Below are 24,558 nucleotides of genomic sequence, written 5' to 3' on the forward strand. Positions count from 1 at the left end.
CTGACGTGGAGATTAGGGGTTAGGCAATTAAAATCACGTGGTACTAGATTGAAAATTGGGGTGGTGTGTTTGGAGGGGGTGGGGTAGATTGGTACTAAGGAAGGATGCCAGTGCGTAGGCTATTTCCGTAGCTTGTCAACCGCAAATTTTGCATTTTAGATTTCTTGGCAACATTCGGTTTCCTTGTAAACCTAGTACTTATATACAAATCGAGGAGTAATACTAGAGTTATGAATCTTCTCTACATATTTTACGGATTATGGTTCGGTGACAGTTATTGTTTGGAGATTAAATGGGGAGGAGGGGCCCACCTTATGAAACTCGGGGGAGGGGAGAGAATTAGTTGGAAGCTTCCGTAAAACATATGTAAACCGTCCATGGATATAGTACTAGGCTAAATCGATTCCCAATAAATTCCTAGTTTTATGTTGCATGGATCCAATAAAGTCGTGTCAAAAAGATGAACAATGCAAGAATTGGTTCTTTACTCCTGAATAGACTTCTATAAATATCGGTTCAAGGATGAATACATAGTACAAAAAAAGCAGGAGCAGAGATCAACAACACCATCCTCTATACCCAATATTTTGATATGTGTTTCATAGTTGTTTTTCATTCAAACCATATTATTCCAGCCCATCCATTTTAGTCATGTGTCGTTTGTTGAATCACTAAATGTTCCACACCAATGGAGGTTGTGGTTATGTCGTCATCTATGACTACAAATTTGTAGCATTTGTGTTTGACTACAAACGCCGACCTCTGTATCCTCACCAATGTTGACCGAGGGCTTCTTCCTCATCACCCTTGATCCTAGCGTCTTCGCTGGTGCGACACCATGCCACCAGTCGTTGGATATTGGGTGTAGGGGTCCGATAAATACACATGAGCATGCACACAAGTATTTCTCACAGAAGTAGAGGTCAGCAACATCGGGTTTTCTTGTAAACCATCTTTATAGTTGTTTTTTCATGCAAACCATCTTCTTCTAACCCGTCCTTTCTAGTCACGCGTGGTTTGTAAAATCATCGAATGTTCCACGCACCGAGGTTGCGATTGTGTCGTCAATTCTTACTACAAAATTATAGCATTTTGCTTGGGCACAAATGCCAACCTCAGTATCCCCGTCAACATTGGCAGATGGCTTCTTCCTCGCCACCCTTGCTCATGGCATCTCATTTTGACCCGTGTGACAATATGCCGCGAGGTCTCTAGTTACATAGGGAAGTGAGATCATGAGCACAATTATTTCTCGCACAAGCAGAGGTCGACACTCGACACCGTAGAGTTTTCTTGTAAACATGCTATTATAGCATATATGATTGAAGACTCTTAGTAAGTTCCTACTTCCTTTGTACCAAAATATAAGACGTTTTCGCACTTTAATTTGAAATGCAGAAACATTTTGTATTTTGATATTGAGCTAGTAGTTTTTATCTTATTCCTTGCCATAAACAGTAAACTACTACTAGGATCCAGCCAATTCTTACTCTTGCTCGTATAACCCCTAAACAGACTTTATAAGTATCAGCCCAAGGATGAATACACATTTTACAAAAAGGAAAGAAAGAAAGAATTCTGACATACATAATCCTACATGAGCAAGAGCACAAGTATTTCTCGCAGAAGCAGAGGCTTCCTTGTAAACCTTCCTACGTTTATGCCACATGGATCCAACAAGCCGTGTCAAAAAGATGATCAATTGCAAGAATTGATTCTTCCTTTGCCAAAAACAGTAAGCTACTTATGATCCATCCAATCCCCACCCTTGCTTACAACCCCTAAACAGGGTTCATAAATAATAAGTACTCCCTCCGTTCCTAAATATAAGTCTTTTTAGAGATTGCAACAAGTGACTACATACGGAGCAAAATGAGTGAATTTATACTCTAAAATATGTCTACATACATCCGTATGTTGTAGTCTATTTGAAATGTCTAAAAAGACTTATATCCTAAATATAAGTCTTTTTAGACATTTCAAATAGACTACAAGATACGGATGTATGTAGACATATTTTAGAGTGTAGATTCACTCATTTTGCTTCGTATGTAGTCACTTGTTGAAATCTCTAGAAAGACTTATATTTGGGAACGGAGGGAGTATTTAGGAACGGAGGGAGTACATCCTAAAAAAACCACAGCCTCAGAAAAACATCAGTCCAAGGATGAATACATTTTTTTACAAAAAAAGAAAGTAACAAGAACCATGGCACACAGAATCCCAGCACAGCCAACGAAGAATCACCATCACCAATAATGGAAGCAAAGAATGTGGGAAAGGGAAAAGGAGGGGTCGGGGAGGCCGCCGAGGAGAAACACCCAGCAGCCTTTTTGGTGCAAAAAAGCTTGACATTCTCAATCCCGCAGTCCCTCTCCATCCACCCCTGCCCGCCCCTGCCGCCACCCCACACTCCACAACGAACGAACAAACCGAGCCCAGCCCAGCCCTCCCCTACCTCACCTGGCTTGTCTCTCTCTGCTGCGAGTGCGAGCATTGACTCCCCCTCCACCTCCACCTCCAAACACTACTGCTTTCCTAATCTTGCTAGACAGTTCTCTGAATCCCCGCACATGACACCGTCGACACCTGTCAGCCCCCCCCCCCCCCCCCCCCCCCCCCACCGGGCTTCCTTAGCCGGTGCGGCGGTGCCCTTCTCCTGCCGTGCCCCCCGGGGACTTCTCGTATCACAGACGAGTCCTCCTCTGAATGCGGTGGAGCTGTTGGGGTAGGAGAGTAGTATAGTATCAGTAGTATAGATAGAAGAGCCGTGCGCGCTCGGGAGAGGAGAGGAGAGAGGCAGGAGTCCCGGGGCTGTACGGGGAGCAGCGTACCGCGTACGTACGCGCATCCCACCGGCTACACGGGCCACCGCCGCGGGTACAGGGTGTCAGCGCGGGCGGGCGGGCCCTTTTCTGTCGCTCTTTCTGGTGCGGGCCTTCAATGCGTCGTCCTGGTGGCTGCTGATATCCATCCGCCCTCCCGGACTCCTCGGCCGATCAGATTCGGTTCTGTTACTCGAGTTCGCCGCGGAAAGAGGGGAGGAGATAAGAGGGAGGAGGTTGGGGCCTGAGCCGGGAAGGCAGGCATTCTGATCCGGATTCAGCTCCTGCAACCTCTCAGCCGCCTCGAGGAAGGTTGGTTGGTTCCTCGCTCCTCCCATCTCAGATTGTTCTTCCTTCTTCCCCTTCTCCCTGGATGCTTGTTTGGAAAGTCGGCGTCTGCCCATCTTCATCGTAGTGTGTCCTTAGACGCGAGCTCGGCTTTCTTTCGGTGCTTCTCGATCGAGTTCAGCTGACAAGGCAAGTAGTTCGCTGTTTGTTTGCGGTTCCTTTTTCGTTGGTTATTCCTACTAGTAGTGCTCAAGGTTCGAGCGCTCTGCTCTAGATTGCTTTGGCCGGGGCCTCCCATTGTGCTCCTACCCGTCAGGTTCTTGATGCCGTCAGCGTGCAAATGTGTGCGAGGTCCGCGTTTGCTTTCGGATCATTGCCTTTTGGATTTGTCCAGTTTTTCCCTTGCTCTTTGTCGAGTGCCAGAAAAGTTCAGGTAGTGTTGCCGAGTCTGAATTTCATCGTCGGATGTTCTCCGGTCGTGGTTTGGGAAGTCATAATACTGGCGGCGTGTTGGGACTAATCTTAGATCTTGCTTTGCGCGTCTCTATTTTTCTTCGCGAGAATTGTTGCCCCATAATTTGGCTTCTCGTTGCGTGAAAAGTCGATGTCTTCACAGGAAAATCAAATGGTCTGGATGGTGCTTGTTCGGGTCATAATTTTTACTCTGGCAGTTTCTGTAATGATTCATAGTATGTCCAATTGTCAGAAAACCGCGTTATCTGAACTGCTCCATGCCTGTATTCCACTAATTGCATGAGAAGAAGTCAAATCATTATTTTATAATAATTCAAGTATTCAACCGATAATGATATATATTGTTTTGTTTTTATTCGCTGAACGAGACATTTTATATAAGCAATAATTGCCCGTATAATACTACCGGTTGCGCACCAAGTTCAGCTCACAGTCTTTTCTTTCCTATTGTTGTATTTCAGGATACTTGAGAAGCCAGGCTGCTGCGGTTTTTTTTTTCTTCAACAAGTTTCAGGGATCTGTTTGAGACTGAACAGACCCTTGACCTCTTTGTGCAACACTCATCTTCTGTACAACTTGTGGCAAGAATTTGGCAGCAAATGGGTCGAGGAATCACAGCGATTCCTGGCCTAAGGTCTCTCGGACGCGTTTCTTGTGACTTCTGTTCGAAATTTCACTTCAACATGTGGTTCATGCTAATCCAAGCTTCGAAAGTTGGAATCTGATCACTTGTGACAGCGTTTCTCCGTCTCCTCAGTTCCAGCAATATGGACACGGAGAACTCCTGGGTTAGGAGGACTAAGTTTTCGCACACCGTCTACACAAGGGTTGCTTCCCATGGGGTGCATGTGGCTCCTCTTGGCAGAGATGTGGAGCAGAGACTTCAGAGATTTGTGAGTATGGGTAAGTCTGTGACGATGCCCATTGATCGAGGCAATGATGAAAGAGTGGCTGCGCTGAAGCATACTGCTAGTCTGCCATCACTCCGATCCTCACTCCAGCCTAATGAGAAAAAGGCCAGCAAGCAGAAGATGAGTTTGGAGATTCCTTTGAGCCCTCCGGCAAAGTCTGAGAAATCCAAGGCCCCAAGGGCGAGGAGCCTGGTCAAGAGCCCAAGCTCGATGATGCTCCTTAGCTACTTAAATAATGCACACACAAGTCAGGGCTCCAACCTTCGTCAAAAGGCTAATGGATCTCATCACAAGCTGAGATCCAAGTCCCCTCTTCCCAGCGTAGTGCCTTCAGATACATTCAGGGAAGCGAGGGCCAGCAGTCAGAGGTTCACAAGCCCTCCCCCGAAGCGTGTGGGATCTGATAAAAGTGTCTATGGCAAATCGCTGGGCAGGGAAGGGTGTGATATGGGTCCAAGCCCTGATTGGTGTTCGACTCCGGTGGTCTCTGATAAGCACAATTCTCAGAAGGATAGCTCATGGACCAGAAGATACTTTGACAATGGGGGAAGGAGGAGGGTTAGTGCAGTAGAGACTGTGAGGAGCCGTACAGTTAGCATGGCTCAAGCGGTGCAATCGACAGTTGATTGGGAACTTGATCCAACCAAGCTGCTTGTTGGCCATAGGTTTGCTTCTGGGGCACATAGTAGGCTATACAGAGGACTTTACGATGATAAGCCGGTTGCCCTTAAATTTATCCGCCGGCCTAAGAATGACGCTGGTGGGATAATAGCTGCAAAGCTTGACAAACAATATAACACTGAGGTCAATGCATTGTCTCATCTGCATCATAAGCATGTGATCAAGGTATAATTACATTCAGACTTTTCAAGATGTATTGTTTTTCTTATTTTATCTCTGGGCATAGATAGTGCAGAGTGTTTGGTTTGATTTTTTTCTTAGCCTTATAATGGTCATGCAATCTAATAAAATCACATGGGCACGTTGATGTTCCTTTTTTTGCAATAGAAAAATACTTTGAGGATATATCTTAGTTGAACTTTTTGTTATAATCAACTCATAATTGTCTGTCAACTTGTTATACACCTTCAGAAGAAGAAAATTAAGTTGATGTTATCTTAGGATAAGCACCGTTGCTATTTTCATTGTGCGCCGTGAAGTGCTCAAAATATTCATCAATAAGTTTATTTATTATATGAGCTGACCAGAGTCCATAATATTAGTGAATCATGCCTCGTTATTGATTAACCTTGTCTCATTACATTTTGTTGGTAACTTCTGATTTCATTTTGTTGGTAACTTCTTAATTCAGCTTGTAGCAGCTCATAGAGTTGGACCGGTTTATTACATTATTACGGAGCTTCTTCCTGGAGGTTCCTTGAGGTCATACCTGCACAACCCAGAGCACTGCCCCCTCCCTCTGGAGAGGACCATATCCATCGCTCTGGAGATTGCCCGAGGGTTGGAGTACATCCACTCTCAGGGAGTTGTCCACCGCGACATTAAGCCGGAGAACATCCTTTTTGATGAGAAGTTCGAGGTGAAGATTGCTGATTTCGGCATTGCCTGTGAGGAGACGTTATGTGATCTGCTAGTGGACGATGAGGGCACGTACCGCTGGATGGCCCCTGAGATGCTAAAGCGCAAGCCGTACAACCGGAAGGTGGATGTATATAGCTTTGGACTGCTGCTGTGGGAGATGGTGACCGGAAGAATTCCTTTCGAGAACCTCTCCCCGGTCCAGGTGGCTTATGCCGTCGCGAATAACGTAAGAGTTTAGTTACGAGTTTGAGTTTGCCTTCTTTGCAGAACGTAATCTGAAGATGTACGTGTTCTCTCCTTGACTAAATCCTTTGGTTTTGTTTCAGAACAAGAAAGCGATGGAACCTGAAGATTATTGCCCGGCAGCAGTGAGACCCCTGATTGAGCAGTGCTGCGCATTGCAGCCCGAGAAGAGGCCAGATTTCTGGCAGATCGTGAAAACCCTGGAGAAGATCCAGTCTGTTATGTCGCAGGGCGGCTGCCTGGACGCGCTGAGGAGCAGTGACCACAAGAAGGGGCTTAAGCACTGGATTCAGAAACTGAAACCATCACACGGCGCCTGAGCTCAGCCTTCTAGCATCGTTTCGACCGTTATTTTATCCGGTTGGGTATGCTCCCCTAGTCTAGGCCTAGCGTAAGATGATAAGCTTTTCGATTTCGTGTTTAAAATTCTAGTATGGATGCGGATGTTTATTAGGTGATCTACAATTAGTTTTTATTGCATTAGTAGCTGTATGCCACATATCAAACTTATATGTTATCTCGTTCGCTCTTACTCCTTGTCCCTGTCTGCTAAGCTCAGTCGCAGTGCAGATTATTCATATTGGTCGAAATCGTCGATAGAAGTTAGCCATGATTATTATCCTGCTCTTATTATAGAAGTCCCTCATCTAGATAGAGGTTGCCGAGGAAAGCCCGCTGACTGGCCAGCATTAGCATCATGGATTAGGGCGTGGTTAATTAACGCAATTATTGGCACCTTTGTTCGTCAGCATGCCATTCTGACTCGTCATGGTGCTTTTGACCTGTTAGACGGCTACCCCGGTTGCTTTTTATTCTGTTGCGGGATGACGGCCCGGATTCGGGATATGTTTGTTTTACTGCTGCATTTCAGTGATATTTTGTTGTTGCGAGATGACGGCTCGGTTTCGGATATGTTTGTTTTACTGCTGCATTTCTGTGATATTTTGTTGTTGCGGGATGACGGATCGGTTTCAGATATGTTTGTTTTACTGCTGCATTTCCGTGATATTTTGTTGTTGCGCGATGACGGATCGGTTTCAGATATGTTTGTTTTACTGCTGCATTTCTGTGATATTTTGTTCTTGGGGGAGGTTGGTGATGAGAGTGTTCGTCCTGGCCGTCCCTGCTGGTGGCGCCCTGACGCGGAAGGAGAGAGGGCCTGGACGTTGTTGAGGCACGCGTTGCTCTGGCGGTTCCCTGGCCAGCAGTTGCGGGCGCGACCCCTGATGCCCACCGGGTGCACGCGTTTGCCACCAGCAAGCAGGTAGACAGTTCCAGGGCGGCGTGGTGCACCGGCCGATGGTTGCTCGGGGTGCCTGTTGTTGCGATTGCGCGTAGCTGGGCGGGCAGAGGTCTCATGCTGGTGAGTGAAGCTGAAGAATCATACCTTTGCGCGACTTGCCTGCACCGGCACCGGTCCTTGTGCTGTTTTATGCACCGTCCACTTGAACCACACAGGGCAGGGCGGGGGGGGGGGGGGGGGGGGGGGGCGCAAAGCTTGACGGAGTCGGAGAGGCCATCGTCAAGTAGCACCAGAGAGGAGCGGCCAGCAATGGCCACCTCCCTGTTAGCAGCATCCGATCCGGGCACATGAGACCTCAAGCAGTTCTTCATGAAGGCGTGCTTTTTTAACCTGGGTCCGGCGACATTTTAGCAGAGGAGGACTTCTCACAAGCCCCCAAAAGCAACGATCTCCTCCACGTACCTTTGTTGTTGTTGTTGTATTTCCCGAGCACAGGATCACACAGATCTAGGATTAAAGCATTTCAAGGGTGTGGTTCAGGAGGCTTGGAGCAAAGGTGGGAATCATGTTGACCCCTACCATGTTCACAAGCTGAGAAGGAGAGTCAGAAGAAGCTTAGGAAGTGGAGCAAGACATCTTTGCGCACACCAAAGTCGAAATTCACATGGCTAGAGGTACATGGTGTGCCACAAGAGTTGTGCTTGATCGTGCGTGATGCGTGAAAATAGTATGGATGTGCTTGATCGTGCGCGAAAAAGGCAAAGCTCGAGGATCACCGATCTCAAGGACGGAGATGCTAACACACGCTTCTTTCACATACGGGTCAACCATATAAGAAGGAAGAATTTCATCCAATAGCCTCAAGCACAATAGCAGGTGGGTTACCGATCATGATCACAAAAACCACTTCTCCGAGGTCACCAAACGTGGACGGCCCCGACACATTGACATTAATTGAAAAAATATCACGGCTTCCACTTGTGACCCCTCAGACCTTGGGCCGCCTTCTCGGAGAAGGAGAACAAACGAACTATCTTCAATCTTCCTAGTGACGAAGCTCCGTGCCTCGATGGTTTCTTCGGAGCCTTCTTCAAAAATTGTTAGGAGATTATCAAGGATGTTGTTATGCTCAGTGGCGGAGACAGGGGGGACCAGCAGGGGCCCTGCCCCCCCCCCCCTAACAGGGGAGATGTAGTGCTAATTTGCTGATGAATAGTGCTAAAATTAGTGATTAATTTCTGTCAAATGCATGTTTTCCATTGGCTTGGCCCTGCCCAAGCAGTTTTAACATCATTTGGCCCCGTTGATACAATTTTCCTGGCTCCGCCATTGGTTATGCTCGAGGCCAACCACTTCTTCAACTTGCATACTTGCAACCTCCATTGGCTTAACTCGGTGAACATTGCTTTCATACCAAAGAAGGATGGGGCGGAGAGCATTTCGGACTATTGCCCCATTAGACTCACCATTGCCAAGATTATTGCAAAAATGATGGCTACCCATCTTGCTCCTCACATGACAAGCCTTGTGTCCAATGCCTTTATAAAGAAGAGGAGCATCCATGATAATTTCACCACGACAAAACTCTGGCCTTGCTTTTCAAGCTCGACATCAAGAAACCGTTTGACTCCGTGAGATGGGATTTGCTTATTGATTGATTGAGGCACCATGCTTTCCGATCAGATTTAGGGCATGGGTTTTGGCTCTCCTCCCCACAGCCTCGTCGAGGGTATTGATCAATGGTGTGGTGGATGATCCGTTGAAGCATGGTCCAGGTCTCTGACAAGGCGACCCGCTGTCCCGCTTCTCTTTGTCTTGGCGATTGACCCCCTACACCACCATCTCAACAAGGACACGTCCCAAGGGCATCCACACCCTCTACGTGAGAGAACTCCAACCATTCGTGCCTCACTCTATGCCAATGATGATGCCATCTTTGTCAAGCCTACTAAGGAGGACATCCAATTCCTCGTGACTACACTTACCTCTTTTGGGGAGGTGACCAGCCTTGTTGCTAATTGCTCCAAAAGCCCAATGCCTCCCATTCAATGTGACAACCTTCGCATTGACTACGTCCTCCACCCTTTCCTAGCTATGCGCACCACGTTCTTGATGCACTACCTAGGGCTACCTTTGTCGGTCAAGTGCCTAAAGAGGATCCATTTTCAACACTTTGAGGATAAAGTCATAGGCAAACTCCCTCCTTGGCAAGGAAGGCATGTGGATTCCGCGGGTTGTATGTCCTTATTAAAGCCATCCTCACCGCCATTGCCATTTTACCATCTTATGCCCTTGTACATCCAATTGGAAGTTAGTAAGAAAATTGATAGTATCAGTCCCACATATCTTTGGGCGGGCACTCACAAGGTCTTAGGAGGCAAGTGCAAAATAAATTGGGACCTTGTTTGTAAACCCAAGAAGCATGGAGGCTTGGATGTGCTCAATCCGGAGAAGTTTTCTGCAACTCTCTGGCTCTGGTTTGAGTGGATGGATACCAATGAGCCTTGGATTGGTATGAGATCACCGTGCTCGGATGAGGATCGTGATCTCTTTGCGGTTGCCAGTCATGTCACTGTTGGTAATGGGCATTCTACTAAGTTCTACAACTTATCATGGTTTATTGGTTTGCGTCCTCGAGACATCGGGCCTATGATTTTCGACATCTCCTACAAGAAAAACTACTCGGTCCAACAAGCTTTATCCAATGACCTTTAGATTTCAAATATTGATGTTAGATGCGATCTAGGACGCCGCCAGCATAGACTTGGGGGCCAAGAAGGTCTGGGGATGCCCATCTGCTCCTCCGGGCACCTTCCTGTCGTCAGGTACACGGTGGGCCTCTTGGGCCCTCCCTATGGATGAACCACCCCCGTTGTAGTACACCGTCAGATATGGAGGAATTCTCGTCGAACTTTTTCGTTGAGTTGATTGGTACGCCAAAAGGTCGATTTCTTTGAATTTGGAAATCTTTCCTTTTTCGGTGTTGGATTTCTCGGCTTTTGAAGTGGATTTTCCAATGGAAGAGATTTGTGGAGTGATCAAACAATTGTCGTCTGGTAAGTCACCAGCGTGGTTGGATTTCCGGTCATATTATTTCAATGTTGTTAGTCTATCAGTAAGGACGGTATTATGGTTGTGGTGAGACATTTGGTTAGTTGTGATGGATAGAGTTTTCATACTTTGAATCAGCTTTTATTTTCTTGTCCAGAAAGAAGGATGGCGTGAGCGATATATATGAGTGTATGCCGATTAGCCTTATTCATGGGTTTGCATAGATTCCCATGAAAGCACCCGCATTGCTTTTCGAGCCGAAGATGAATAATTTGACTATTGTAAATCAAAGTGTCTCCATGAGGGATATCACAATTCACTATTGACGGTACGTAGAATGGTCAATACCATCGGTAGGGTGGCGAACGCAACAGGAAGTGCTACAAAGGAGATCACACGAGGGGGTTACCTAGGTTTGGGCCCTTTGGGAGAGGTAATACCCTACGTCTTGTTTTTTATCTATATTCATGGTGGGGTTCCTCGTGCGAGGGATTACAACAGAGATGGTGTTTTTCCTACCGAAAGCATTGACTGCAGGTGCAGATGGGAATGGCTTTCCCTAGCCTTGTCTTGTATAAATACACAGGCTAGGGTTTACATGGGGGATTCGCCTGATCTTGCGCCGCCGCCATCTTGGCTTGCTCAATAAGATGGTCCCAGAGCTCTACCCGGGCCTCCGAGCTCCCTCTTGTCATGTAACATCCCAAATTTTCAATTTGGAATGTTATACGTAGATCATTCAATGCATAGCATATTTTTATTGCATTTTGACAAATCCTCGATAAATCCTAAGCAACTCAAGGACCCTCGGAGAGAGTTGGGGATTTTCTCGATTTTTCATATTTGATTTTATCAAATAATAAAACGAGGATTTTGGTTTTAATTATTTTCTCTCCGGAAAAATATTTCACATTAAAATAAATGAGAGAAGAAAATATGACTTCTCCAAAACAATTGAAATATTGAAGGAAAAATATTAAAATCATACATTGGATTTTATTCGGATTTTATTTGCAATTTTAATTGCATTAAAAATATTGCACGTTTTCAAAACTGCATTTTGTGTCAAAAAATGTTCACCCTGTTCTAATTATTTTAACTAGCCGGGGAAAATTTGTTTTATCGTTTTTCGATTTTTATTTATTTTTCTATGAATTTTTCGGCGGAATGTTTTAAAAAAAATCGCGCCGCGCCCGACCGGGCCGAGGCCCAGCCGAGCGGCCGGCCCAGCCGCGCCGTCTCCTCCGCGAGCACGCCAGCGCCGCCGCGCCCGTGTCCGGCTCGGACACGCCGGAGCCCCGCCGCCTTGCCCCCTCCTCCAAGCAGCCCCCCCTCCTTATATACCCCCGCCGCCGCCCCCTCCTCTTACCCCGAGCCCCGCCTCGACCCGCACCCGCCGCCGCCGCCGGAGCCCGAGGAGCCGCCGCCCCGTTCGCCGAACCCCGCCGCCCCTCGCCACCCCGTCGCCGCCCCAAGCCCCGCCGCACCCCGCCGCCCTCGCCGCCCCTCGCCGAGCCCCAGCCGGAGCCCGCCGACCCCGCCGGAGCCCCATCCCGACGAGGTACCGACTCGCCGCCGGTTGCCGGTTTTCTAAAAAAAAACGTTCGTTTTTAAAAAAAAAACCTAGATTGGTTTATTTCTTCGGTTTTATTATTTAGTGAACGTTCACCGACCCGTTCGTTTTAACGAACGTGTTCGTCGGATTTTCACTGTTAACGAACGTCCGTTCTTTAACCGTTTGTCAGTTTTCTTTTTCGTCAGTTTTTCCGCGATTATCTCAGATCTCGATTTCTGATCGGATCTTCGTTTTCGTTTAACTTTTCGCTCGTTTATCGGAATCAGGCGATTCAAGCGCCTAGAGTTTCGTTTCGAAATTCTCTTTCCGTTTAACCTACTCAAACAAGTTTTTGCTACTGTAAAATTTGACCTAGATCCAGAATAGTAAACGAAGCTTGTTCTTTCGCCATTTGACTTTCGTTGCTTCTTTCGAATTGATTCTTTTTGCAAACCGGAGTTCTTAAGTTGAACTTTCTGGTTGGATCTTTCATTCGAGTTTTACCTGTGCATTAGATGAGTACTTATTGTTTGCTTGTTTGTTTGCGATGGAGTACCCGGAGTGTGCCGCTTGTTACTTCGAATCGCTAGGTTTCGCGGATCATCAGCAAGGCAAGTAACACTTTGATCATACCTTTCCATACCCAGTTTTTATTGCATTAGATCAATCCTCAAACACTGCATGGTTATGATCTAATTAAATTGTGGGTATTGGGAAGTAGTTGAGGTAGTACCTATTACCTGTTTTATTTATCAAACCCTTGGGAGTTACTTCTACGTTGCTACTATATTGCCATGCTATGCTCGTAGACGTGGATTGGGTTTGAGTGAAATTCATGACAGATGTGAGATTGTTAATAATGGTTTACTTAAGGTGGCAACTAAAACTCACATCTGGGTGGATTGAGGCACCTGGAGAACCCAGTGTTGTCTGTTTGTATAAGGACCGCCACCCAGGCTCAAAGGGATCATAAGATTATTCATGCTGGAAACTTCCGTGTGCAGCCACAAGCTATTATGGGCTCTAGCATAGTTGAGTAGGTTACATGATCTCTTGAAGAGGTGGGCTAGCAGATGTAGGGGAAAGTAGGTGTAACTGTCCATCCGGAGTAAAGAGTGATTGTTTCTGAAAGACTGTGTCTCGGTCATCTGTTTCTCAAACATCCTGTAGTGCGAGAACCAAGCGGAGGAGATCGAGTCTTGTGGGGAAAAGTGCGCAAACCTCTGCAGAGTGTACAAACTAATCATGGTTAGCCGTGTCCCCGGTTATGGACAACTTGAGTATCTAGTACCTTGATTATCATGTGAATCTCATCACCATGTTACTTTAATTAATTTTGTTGGGTTAATGATGACACTTAATTGGGATTGAGATGCTGTCAACCATCTCAATGTTTAACAACCACCATGATAGTTAAATAAAATTTATTCCTTTGTAGTAGGGAAAAATGGCTTTTCGCAAAAACTTTAACCATAGAGCTTACCACCAGCCATATATGCATGTAGTATAGCATTATTATGTTCATTATTCTCTATGTGTTATTTTGCCAGCATATTCCATGTGCTGACCCGTTTTCAGGCTGCAACGTTTCATGTTGCAGACTTTTCAGACGACGAGTAAGGTGCCTTAGGTCGTGGTCTTATACTCAGTGATGCCGTTGGAGTTGATGGACTCACTTATCTTCCAAGTCTTCCGCTGTTATCGTATTTAGATGGCCTTAAGCCATATTTATCATACTTATTCTCTTTGGAGATATTCGATGTAATAAGTGTGTGATTGCTACTCTGTTATAAATCCTCTATTTGTACTGTGCGTGTCAGCATTACTGATCCAGGGATGACACTGGTGCACAGCAGCATAGACCATTTGAGGTCTGGTCGCTACATGTCATCGGGCTTCACCTGAGCCATATGGGCCCCGTGGCAGGCCTGTTGTCGAGTGCTCCTCCGAGAACCACCCCCGGTGTATTTCACCGTCAAATATAAATAATAATGTTATGCTTGTGAAACAATCATCCGGGACATTTCATGTAAGAATGCACACATTATCTTCCTTAAGTTGGATATTGCTCATGAATTGGATTCGACTTTTGGGCTTCATTGGTTTATTGTTGCAAATCATGAGGGCTTTGGCCCATGATGGTGTGTTTGGGTTGTGTTGGCTCTATCGACGGTGAGCACCCATGTTCTAATTAATGGCAGGCCACGCTAGGGGGCTTCTATAGGGCGACCCATAATCGCCTCTCCTAATTCTACTAGTGATTGATGTGCTCGATGTGATGATTTGTAAGATGGAAGAGATGTGTATGTCTTAGTCTTTGGCTTTGGGGTGTATGTCATGTTGACAATGACACGGTGATTTTTATTAAGCCAGCTGTAGAAGAGCTTTAAGCTTCCAGGTTTTATACCTAGGCAAGGAACCAATATAAATAAGAGCACCCTAACTCTTATTCGGTGTGAGGAGATTGAGCTTCAGGCTTGCTCATCATTTCCTTTCCCTAATTGCACGTTCCTTCCACCTACTTAGGGCAACCGATGGCGGTTGCTCCTCTTTCCAAAGTGGATCTTCGGTCGTAGATTAACAAAGTTTGATATATATTACGGACATAGGGAACGTTGATGCTTTCTCAAGGTGCTGAGCTAGTACTAACAAAAACGACGGTTTCTTGTGGAGAGGATCAAAGGACGCTAAGAGAGGACATTGCCTTTTTGCTTGGTTTCGGACCATTGGAGCTCGGTGACCTAGGATCCTTTGGAAGAGGTTGGAATGGACGGGGCTAGAGAGGGTTTGCACAGTCTACTCAAATGAACAACACGACAACTCCAAGATCCCTCTTATCCTGGATCCCTGCTCGACGGCCGACTTTCTTTCAATCTCCCTAAAGAGGCCAAAAAGATTTTACTTGTGGTAAGTAATTGTGGTTGGGAGAGGCGCCCGCGCAAGCTTGTAGGAGGACCATTGGAGTAATGGTAGAAGTGGTCTCGAGACTATTCATCGCCATTTCCCTTTTTAAGCAAAAGGCGTGAGACATCGCGCAGTGAAGAAGCTAGACATTCTAATGCAGCTGCTCATGATTTGCCGGCGCTAGGAGAGGAAGATGACAACTTTTCAAGGAGATTCACCGCTAGCGGAGCCTACTCGTCTAGTTCAGCATACATGGCTTTTTTTTTTGGCACAACCAGTGCGTACTAGCCTGCATTTTGTTGTCTAGTAATACTATATTTTGGAAGTTATAAACCCGACCAGCAAACAAACAGCACTGCCGGCTCCACCCTTTGCAAATGTGAAACGCTCAGATACTTTCACATAGTATTAACAGAAAATAAAGTACGAGTACAATTTATATGACAACCATATCACTGAAAAATGTTACTAAATGCAAATCCAATCATCCAGTCATAGCAGTCCATACCATAGGATGTCTAACCATTTTAAGAACTTGTGTAAGCATCGCAACTTCTAGATCATTACCCAGCATTAGTAATCGTCAGAAAATCGTAGTCTAACGTGCATCAAATTGCCCACGTTCTATCACTAACTATTCGACAATTCAGTGTAACAAAGCCAACAACAGAAAAACGGTAAGGGATGCTTCTGTTTGATGTTAAGCAGAGAATTTGACGAATGGACAAAATTCAGACAATCTTGGAAGGATGATCATGGAAAAGAATGCACCAAAAGCCCGAGCGCACTCAATTGATTGTATAACATTTCAGCAGAATAAGCCCCGAGTGGAGCAACAGACACTCATTCATTGGCAGAAGAAGCCCGGGGTAGAGCAACAGACACCGATTCATCATTGTATAACATTTCAACAGAAGAAGCTCCAGGTAGAGCGACAGAAACTACCATCACAGACAAAACCGAAAAAACAAAGCAAAACCCGACCATGTATCTTTGAATGTCCTCCTAAAATCAAGGGCAACACACGCAAAATTATCTGAAAAACTATGGTGGTTATAAATTTCTTTTCAACGAGCCTGAAATTTCTTGCTAAAACTAATGCAAACTGACCAGAGAAGGACGAAACGCAGGATCCAGACTGCTATTAGAAACAGAGATGGTGCATTGCAACTGCCCATGAAAACAGGATGAATTCACCATCCATTGTGCAAGTAACTTCCACAAGTTTAACATTTCCCTTGCAGATATTTAACTATGGCTGACCAAAAACTACACAGAACATCTAGTATGATCTAGCAAACCGATACAGAGCATATCACATAAACATCACAAAACAGCAACTACGGTAATGAACTAACACTCGGCAAGGATTAGTCTAACCTGAGAACTAACAGATGGTCAATTTAACCTCTAGAGGTGCACACAGATAAACTTAATAACATTAATCAGATCTAAACGACAAACAAAGAACCAGATATTAAACATATAATGAAGTCTTCATATCAAAATCCAAGGCACAGACCCATAAAGATGCACATTAAAGGTTTGAAAACGCTCATCCACGACATCATACGAATAATAAAGCAGTCTTCAGATAGCATATCCTAACAGAACTGGTGATGGTAATAAAACTAGGATATCAAGAGCAGTATGGCAACCGGCAGATCCCAAGCTTAATCGATCTCCTGGAGCGAGGCACCGGTGGCCGTGGCGCCCCCAGCGGCGGCGGCGACGTCCTCCGCCGTGAACTTTCCCTTGGCCTTGTCAGCAGCGCGGCCGCGAGCCTTGCGGTCGAGGAGGGCCTTGCGGTCCTTGTCGAGCTTGAGCTTGGTGACGATCACCTTGCTGGGGTGGATGCCGACGTTCACCGTGGATCCATTGACCTTCTCCCTGGTGATCCGCTCCACGTGGATGACCCAGCGGCGGCGGTAGACCTGCACCACCTTTCCCTCGCGGCCCTTGTAGGTGCCGCGCACGACCTGCACCTCGTCGTCCTTGCGGATCGGGATGGAGCGGACGTTATATTTGTGGCGGAGCTCGGAGGAGAGGGCCGCGGACATGAGCACGCGGCGGACGGAGGACGGCGCCGTGAAGTGCGCCTTGCGGCACTTCCGGCGGGAGCTCGTGACGCGGGGGTTGCGCTTCATGGCGGCAGCGGGGGGTGGGCTCTCTCCCTTACCTGGGGCGTCGGCGGCGGCTAGGGTTCTGGGGCGGGAGGAGTGTGTGGAGGCGGCGGGCTGTTGCGGTGGGAGGGGAATATATAGGTGGCATGCTACTAGGGTTTTATCTGCGCTCCGTCGCGTGGGCGCGCCAAGGCGTTCGATGGGGAGTGGACGGCGAGGATTCGTTCGGCGGAATGGGTGGTTGGGCTAGCTGGGCCGATGTTACTTGTTTCTCTGGACTAATTTGAGGACCTCTCTGGGCTTACAAAACAAGTCGGGCCGACCAGTGGTTTGTCTTGAGGAGAATGTGGATCTGCTGGCCGGAAGCCCTTCTTCCTTTTAGCTCTAGCCAAGGCGGGGCTTTCTTTTATTTTAGCTCCTGCTTTCACATATTATAATTACTAGCAAACATCAACCACACACACAAAAAAACATGTCCAGGCGTTGCAACGGAAGAAAAAAATTACCCCTCATACACACTCTCGAGACATTAATAAATCTCTTGAAATCTTGCACGACGCCACATGAAAAACAACATGATAAGTGGTGTTACGCAAAAACATAGAGATGTGATAATTTTTAAAGTGTACTCAAGTTGTTTTGAATTTATTAGACAATGGAAATATCTACCTCGCTGCGGGTATCTCTTTACACATTTATTGCCGTTCCTCCTCGGTGATGCCCAACAAATATTTGCATTACGATGAAAATAGCAAAGTACATTTTATTAATTAATGATAGCATATGCATAAGAGCATCATTTTTATCTTGATGATATATGTGTTTGCATTTGTAATCCAAGTGAAGTCTTAATTTGGTTGTAAACATATTAGACAGCTCCATCGAAAACAACCAATTTGTAAGGACATGCATGCCAAATGTAAAATCATTATGAAAACAATTTGAAACAATATGAAAATCAAAGTTAAGCCATTGGTTTACGTCAAGCTTGTATCAGCATTATTGTATATTTTTTATACATCAGAAACATTTTATATATACATGTTTAATATTTTCCAATTTCATGGTCAACCTTTGTCAAGACATGTTTAGTTTTGATGTCTACTTTTTATACACATTCTAAAATATATATACATCAGGAACATTTTTTATATACACGTATGACATTGTGCAGATACATGATTAACATTTTTGAAAACTTATATATTGTTTATGTCTACTTTGTTACATACACGTTGTATATTTTTGTATACATTTTCCTTATACATCGGAAACATTTTTCTATGCACATTTACTATTTCTTAAATGCATGATAAAAAATTATATATATATATATATATATATTATTATTATTATTATTATTTCATACGCACTGTACATTTTTTGTATATAATGGGAACTTTTTTTCTATACAAGTTTGACATTTCTTTAATGCATGGTTAACATTTTTCAAAGTTTGCACATAAGTGATTTTTATAAATGAAATATTTAGAGTATATCAAAATAAAGCCAGCAGAAAAAAACAAATGTCGCAAAAGTGAAAAAAGTAAGAACTGAAGGCCACGCTGGGCGGGCCAGTACTAAGAGAGAAAAGGGGGAGAATGTGGGATCGAACCTGGGTCTCAAGGGTGGTAGAGCAAGCATCCAACCAGTTGGGGTGGCCATGCACTTGTGATAAATTGGGAGGGGGGGGTCGCTACCTGTTGAATCAAAAGAAACGGCCGACTTATAAAAAACATTTTCTCCACTTACCGGTGGCATAGGGGGTAATTCATGCGAACTCTAGAGGCATTTCCACGAGGATGGCCAGAAGCAGTCCTTCCTTTATCATTAGGTGGAGATTGACACTTTTTTTGCAGGAGGAAGTTCTCGTTTTATTCAACCTAGATCACCATCATCCAGTGCAGCTCCACGCCTCGTCTCAGCTATCTGTTGTTTCCATACACACACGACCCATTCTCGTTATCTCATAGCTCACTAGGTTTTTTCTCACGTCTGATAGCTCTAGCCTCAAAAACCCTCACATCCTCTAGCATAGATTTTATGTCGTTCACCACGCTACCATTAGGGGGTCGGATAACAGGGGCATGCATGATCATGGCAATATTTTTCGAGCTATCCGTCTCTGGGATACAAGGCAGTGTACTCCACTACAATGCGAGGCCAGTGCCTTCCTTGCAGGCTCTCAATTCAATAGTTAGGGCATTGCCACATGTGAAAAGAGATGGCGGCACGAGGAGAAGATAATGTGGTCATTGTTGTCCTGCGGTACCATGTAAATGCCACACCATTGTCAGCCTCTTCCGAGTACGTGGCGTCGACGTTCAACTTGAGCCATCCTTCCAAGGGCGGCTCCTAGCATTTTGGCAGACGATCTGTCGCGCCCCTCCTTTGTAGCATGGTTATGTTCCTAGTTGCAGCCCCGACATTGGGGTTATAGGTGATTGATGTCCTGCAAGTGCACATGGTTGTTGTAGCACTTTAGTGATAAGTAAAGTGTCGAACCCACAAGGAGCTTATAGGAAGGCACCACAAACCCCGCGACCACGTTGTCACTTAACGCAATTACGCAGCCAAACCGGAGTTTGGAAATAGAAGTTGTTACGACACTGGATAAAAGGGATTTACTAAACTAAGAAGGTAACAATAGTAATAAAAAGAGACTAAGTTAGTGGTGATAGTGATTGAGTAGTGAAGTGTTCTCTAGGACTACGAAGTCTTCACTACAAATATGACATGTGGATCTAGTGTAGAGCAAACGCTCTTTATCGTATTCTCTATCCACTCTTCATATGCATAGGTGGGCGATTCCCGATACAGTACACGTTCTACTCGAGGTAGACTTCATGCCATGCACGCCACCATCATAGTCTCCCCCATAGGGTTACAACCTAGGATAAGTAAGGGCTACCACGTGGACGTGACTAGATATGGGTTTACCTGAACTCCCCTATCAACTTCCAAAGACTGGGGATTGACGCTTTACTGTCACCTCGAATTCCCTCAACGTCCTACCCTATGCAGTGATAGTAGTTCCTCCACGGATGGTTTTGGTAATTAATAACAACATATATGTCATTGAACTAATGCTTATTCAAAGATAGATTTCAGGAAAGTTCAATATTAGCATGGCAAGGAAAGGTGATTGTGGACCCCTCAAAATGTTAAGAACATGGATTGGCAAAAGCTTCAAGACTCTACATTTTTGGTTAAGTGATCCAAGATCACATTGAGTCCATAGAAAAGCCAATATTATGAAAAGGGGATGAGTTTTTTTATCATGACTAAATTGCTCAAGTGCTTGAAGATATTGCTCCAAAATCCTCAACCATTTCTCCAAATCTTATCCGTCCAAACCCTAACTTCCAAACTCGGTTCCACCGAAACCTCCACCGGACCCACCGAGTTGATCCTAGACAAAGACGCAACGAAACCCTAGCAAATCAGTTTCCATGCCCTAGGGGCAATAATAAATTGGTTATTATCATATTTCGTGTTTATGATAAATGTTTATTATTCATGCTAGAATTGTATTGACCAGAAACTTAAATACATGTGTATGTGTAAATACATAAACTACATTGTGTCCCTAGTAGGTCTCTACTAGACTAGCTCGTTGATCAGAGATGATTATGGTTCCTGACCATAGACATGAGTTTTAATTTGATAACGGGATCGCATCATTAGGAGAATGATGTGATGGACAAGACCCAACCATAAGCTTAGCATAAGATCGTATCACTTAGTTTTGATATAGCTTTCTTCATGTCAAGTATCTCTTCCTTCGACCATGAGATCATGCTACTCCTGGATACCGGAGGAATGCCTTGTGTGATATCAAACATCAATTCATAATTGGGTGATCATAAAGGTGCTCTATAGGTGTCTCCGATGGTCTCTGTTGGGTTGCATGGATCAAGACTGGGATTTGTCACTCCGTATGAATGAGAGATATCTCTGGGCTCACTCGGTAATACAACGTCACAAGAAGCTTTAGAGGACTAATGAGTTTAGTTACGAGATCTTGTATCACGGGAACGAGTAAAGAGAATTGCCGGTAATGAGATTGAACAAGGTATGGAGATACCGACGATCGAATCTCGCGCAATTAACATATCGCCGGACAAAGGGGATTGCATATGGGATTACCCGAATCCTCGACATCGTGGTTCAAACGATAAATATCTTCGTTGAATATGTGGGAACCAATATGGTCATCCAGGTCCCGCTATTGGTTATTGACTAGAGAGGCGCCTCAGTCATGTCTACATGATTCTCGAACTCGTAGGCTCGCATGCTTAACGTTCGTTGACGCTAGAGTAGTACTGGGATATGTACAATGGTGACCGAAGGTTGTTCGGAGTCCCGGATGAGATTCTGGACATCACAAGGAGTTCCGTAATGGTCTGGAGGTATATATATATATAGGTATATATATATATTATGAAGTCATATTCAAGGTACCGGAAAAGTTCAGGGGTATGCCGACAGTGTACCAGGGGCCACCGAAGGGTTCCGGGTGACCACCAGTGGGTCCCACCACCCCAAGGGCCACCATGGGCTGAGGGGAGACACCCTGGCCTAGATGGGCCAGGCGCACCAGCTCCCCAGATTCCATGTTGCTTGGGGGGGAGAGTCCTTGAAGGGGAAGGGAGGAGTCTCATCTAATCGTATGGGAGAGGGACTCCTCCTCCCTGGTCGCACCCCTCCTTGGAGGAGGGCCTAGGGCTGAACCCCTCCCTGCCCTTACCCCTACATATAGTGGAGAGAGAGGAGGGGAGCCGCACCGTAAACCCTGGCGCAGCCCCTCCCCCTTCCTACCACCATATCTCCTCCCGGTACGGCTTGACGAAGACCTACCGGAGCACCACCACCATCTCCACCACGCCGTCGTGCTAGTTGAGATCCCATGTACTTATCCCCCTTCTCTTGTTGGATCAAGGATCAGGAGACGACACCGATTCGCACATGTGCTATACTCGGAGGTGTCGTCCGTTCGATGCTAGATCGTTTTGGATCATGATTGAATCGCGAAGAGTACGACTACATCGACCGTGTTATATATGCTTCCTTTTTAGGTCTACAAGGGTATGTAGACACACTCCCCTCTCGTTGCTTTGCATCTCCTAGATTAGATCTTGGGTGTTCCATATGATTTTTTTATGCAACCTTCCCCATCAATGGCATCATGAGCTAGGTCTATGCGTAGATGTATATGCACGAGTAGAACACAAAGTTGGTGCCGACGTTGATGTTCAGATTGATTACTTCCCTTATATTATTTGGATTCGGTGGTATTATGGGATGAAGCGGCTCGGACCAACCTTACATGCATGTCCTTGCACATGAGACCGGTTCCACTGCTTGACACGCAACTAGTATTGCATGAAAGTGGCTGGCGGGTGTCTGTCTCTCCTACTTTAGTTGAATCTGATTTGACAAAGGCGGTCCTTGTAGAAGGTTAAAAGGCAACTTGAATATCTCTGTTGTGGTTTTGCGTAGATAAGAGCGGTTCTTATTGTTTGCCCTAGCAACCACATAAAAATTGTAACAACAAAGTAGATGACGTCTAACTTGTTTTTGCAGGACATGTTGTGATGTGGTATGACCCAAATGTTATGTGATATATGTTGATGTATAAGATGATCATGTTCTGTAATAGGTTCACGACTTGCAAGTCGATGAGTACGGCAACTGGCAAGAGCCATAGGGTTGCCTTTAATTTATTGTATGACATGCATGTCAATCATCAAACGCCACTGGTGCGCGTCGGTCCTAAACAAACGGTTTTTTACCCCTTTCCGCGACGGCATTTGGAACCGTCGCCAAGTGAGTCTGGGCAATAGGGGGGTCCTTCCCACATGACCCAGAAACCGTTGGGGATATGCCCTCCTGGCACACACGCTCGGCAAAATGAGGTCGTGTGCGACCGGCGAGCACTCAAATACAGAAATACGTACAGTAGTGCTCAAAAAAATACAATTATACAGGCAAACTCATTTCTGGTCGTAAGTACATCCCACACAGTCAGTCGCCACTAAACATTTCCATTCGTATATACATCCCACACAGTCACTACAAGGAAAACGTTTGCGCAAGGTGGCGTAACGCAAACAGTTTTGAAGAGAATGTCGTGTGTGATTGTTCATTGATCCAACACAGTTTATTCCTAGAAACTCTGCGCGTTGCCTTAGGTCATCACCCACGGTGTTTTCTCATTAACCGTTTGCAATAAGAAAACCCAATTAGCGGGCTAATTGGCCTATTATTAATAATCCATTTACTAATCTAATTGACATTCATATTAAGCACATAATATATTCTATTTCCATATTAAGGAAGCAGGATTTCATAATTGAAATACATCGGAGTACAACATGATATAGCTTCAGCACTCAGCTACCCCATTACACAACTGCACCAGCAGCAAGTTTCACATGCAACATCTAGAACCTTTTGAAATTAGCATCATAGATGGTACATAGAGAGATGCATCTCATCTGGAAAACTGCTGAAGCGAAAGGCGAATATTGAGCCTTCATTCATGTTGAAGGTCTTTGCAACTTTAGGCCAGTGCCTGTGGATGATTGACCGTCCATCCTTCGACCTCTTCAGGAACACTTCAATATTGAACCGTGGGTGTTGTATGAAAACTTTCCTCGCCTCCTGACCACAGAGGTGGTTTGAGAGGTAATCATCAGTGAACCCTGAAAACAAGGACGTGCATAAATATCTTCTCTATTTTGGAAACGAGGCAAAGGAATAAAAAAAGGCAAGGTATAATAGTTAGTACCATCTTGTAAACCTCAGCGCTTCCCATTGTTTCCTTGCAACACATATAAGGTAGTTAGTCATCAGGTTAAGTAAGGGTTCGCATGCTATCAGTAAAATATGTTGATGAAAAATAAGCACATTGCAGATTCATCAGATTAATTCAAGCCACATGGAAAACCCATTTATCCAAACCAAGCATGATTAAGAACTAGGAAATATAGCACTTGTATATGTTTCTCATGTATTAAGTGCAGCCAAATTTGATTTATTCCTCACATAGTATATAATAAGAGAATGCAGCCACAACAATTGAACATCGCATTGCAGAATTGAACCAAGCAGTTAACTAAACACCACAACAAATGAACCAAACGTTAACTGAGCACCACATTGCATAATATAACATACTCCTAATAGAAGATCAGACAGTTAACCAAAGCAAGCATGCTTAACAACTTGGAAATATAGCAATTGTATTTGTTTCTCATGTATTTAGTACAGCCAAATTCGATTTATTCCTCACATGGTATACAATAAGAGAATGCAGCCACAACAATTGAACATCGCATTGCAGAATTGAACCAAGCAGTTAACTAAACACCACAACAAGTGAACCAAGCCACAA

General features: G+C 45.1%; 2 protein-coding genes across 2 annotated transcripts; one reads left to right on the plus strand and one right to left on the minus strand.

Moving 5' to 3' along the window:
• Positions 1-2,727: 2,727 nt before the first annotated feature.
• Positions 2,728-6,815, plus strand: LOC123077702 (probable serine/threonine-protein kinase DDB_G0267514). The gene is made up of 4 exons (XM_044500003.1): positions 2,728-3,137; positions 4,049-5,344; positions 5,811-6,266; positions 6,367-6,815. Exons 2-4 carry the CDS (start codon positions 4,355-4,357, stop codon positions 6,601-6,603), a joined length of 1,683 nt encoding a protein of 560 aa, XP_044355938.1. The 5' UTR covers positions 2,728-3,137; positions 4,049-4,354; the 3' UTR covers positions 6,604-6,815.
• Positions 6,816-16,513: 9,698 nt separating this feature from the next.
• On the minus strand, positions 16,514-17,282 carry LOC123077703 (60S ribosomal protein L26-1). Its single transcript, XM_044500004.1, has one exon. It carries the CDS (start codon positions 17,181-17,183, stop codon positions 16,710-16,712), a length of 474 nt encoding a protein of 157 aa, XP_044355939.1. The 5' UTR covers positions 17,184-17,282; the 3' UTR covers positions 16,514-16,709.
• Positions 17,283-24,558: the final 7,276 nt, after the last annotated feature.

The sequence above is a fragment of the Triticum aestivum genome, chromosome 3D (genome assembly GCF_018294505.1).
Source record: "Triticum aestivum cultivar Chinese Spring chromosome 3D, IWGSC CS RefSeq v2.1, whole genome shotgun sequence".
Lineage (NCBI taxonomy): Eukaryota > Viridiplantae > Streptophyta > Magnoliopsida > Poales > Poaceae > Triticum > Triticum aestivum.

Coding starts and splice junctions, on each gene's coding strand:
- LOC123077702 (XM_044500003.1), top strand. CDS start 4,355: ATGGACACGGAGAACTCCTGGGTTAGGAGGACTAAGTTTTCGCACACC. Junction 5,345..5,810: donor ATCATAAGCATGTGATCAAG/GTATAATTACAT, acceptor TTCTTAATTCAG/CTTGTAGCAGCTCATAGAGT. Junction 6,267..6,366: donor CTTATGCCGTCGCGAATAAC/GTAAGAGTTTAG, acceptor GTTTTGTTTCAG/AACAAGAAAGCGATGGAACC.
- LOC123077703 (XM_044500004.1), bottom strand. CDS start 17,183: ATGAAGCGCAACCCCCGCGTCACGAGCTCCCGCCGGAAGTGCCGCAAG.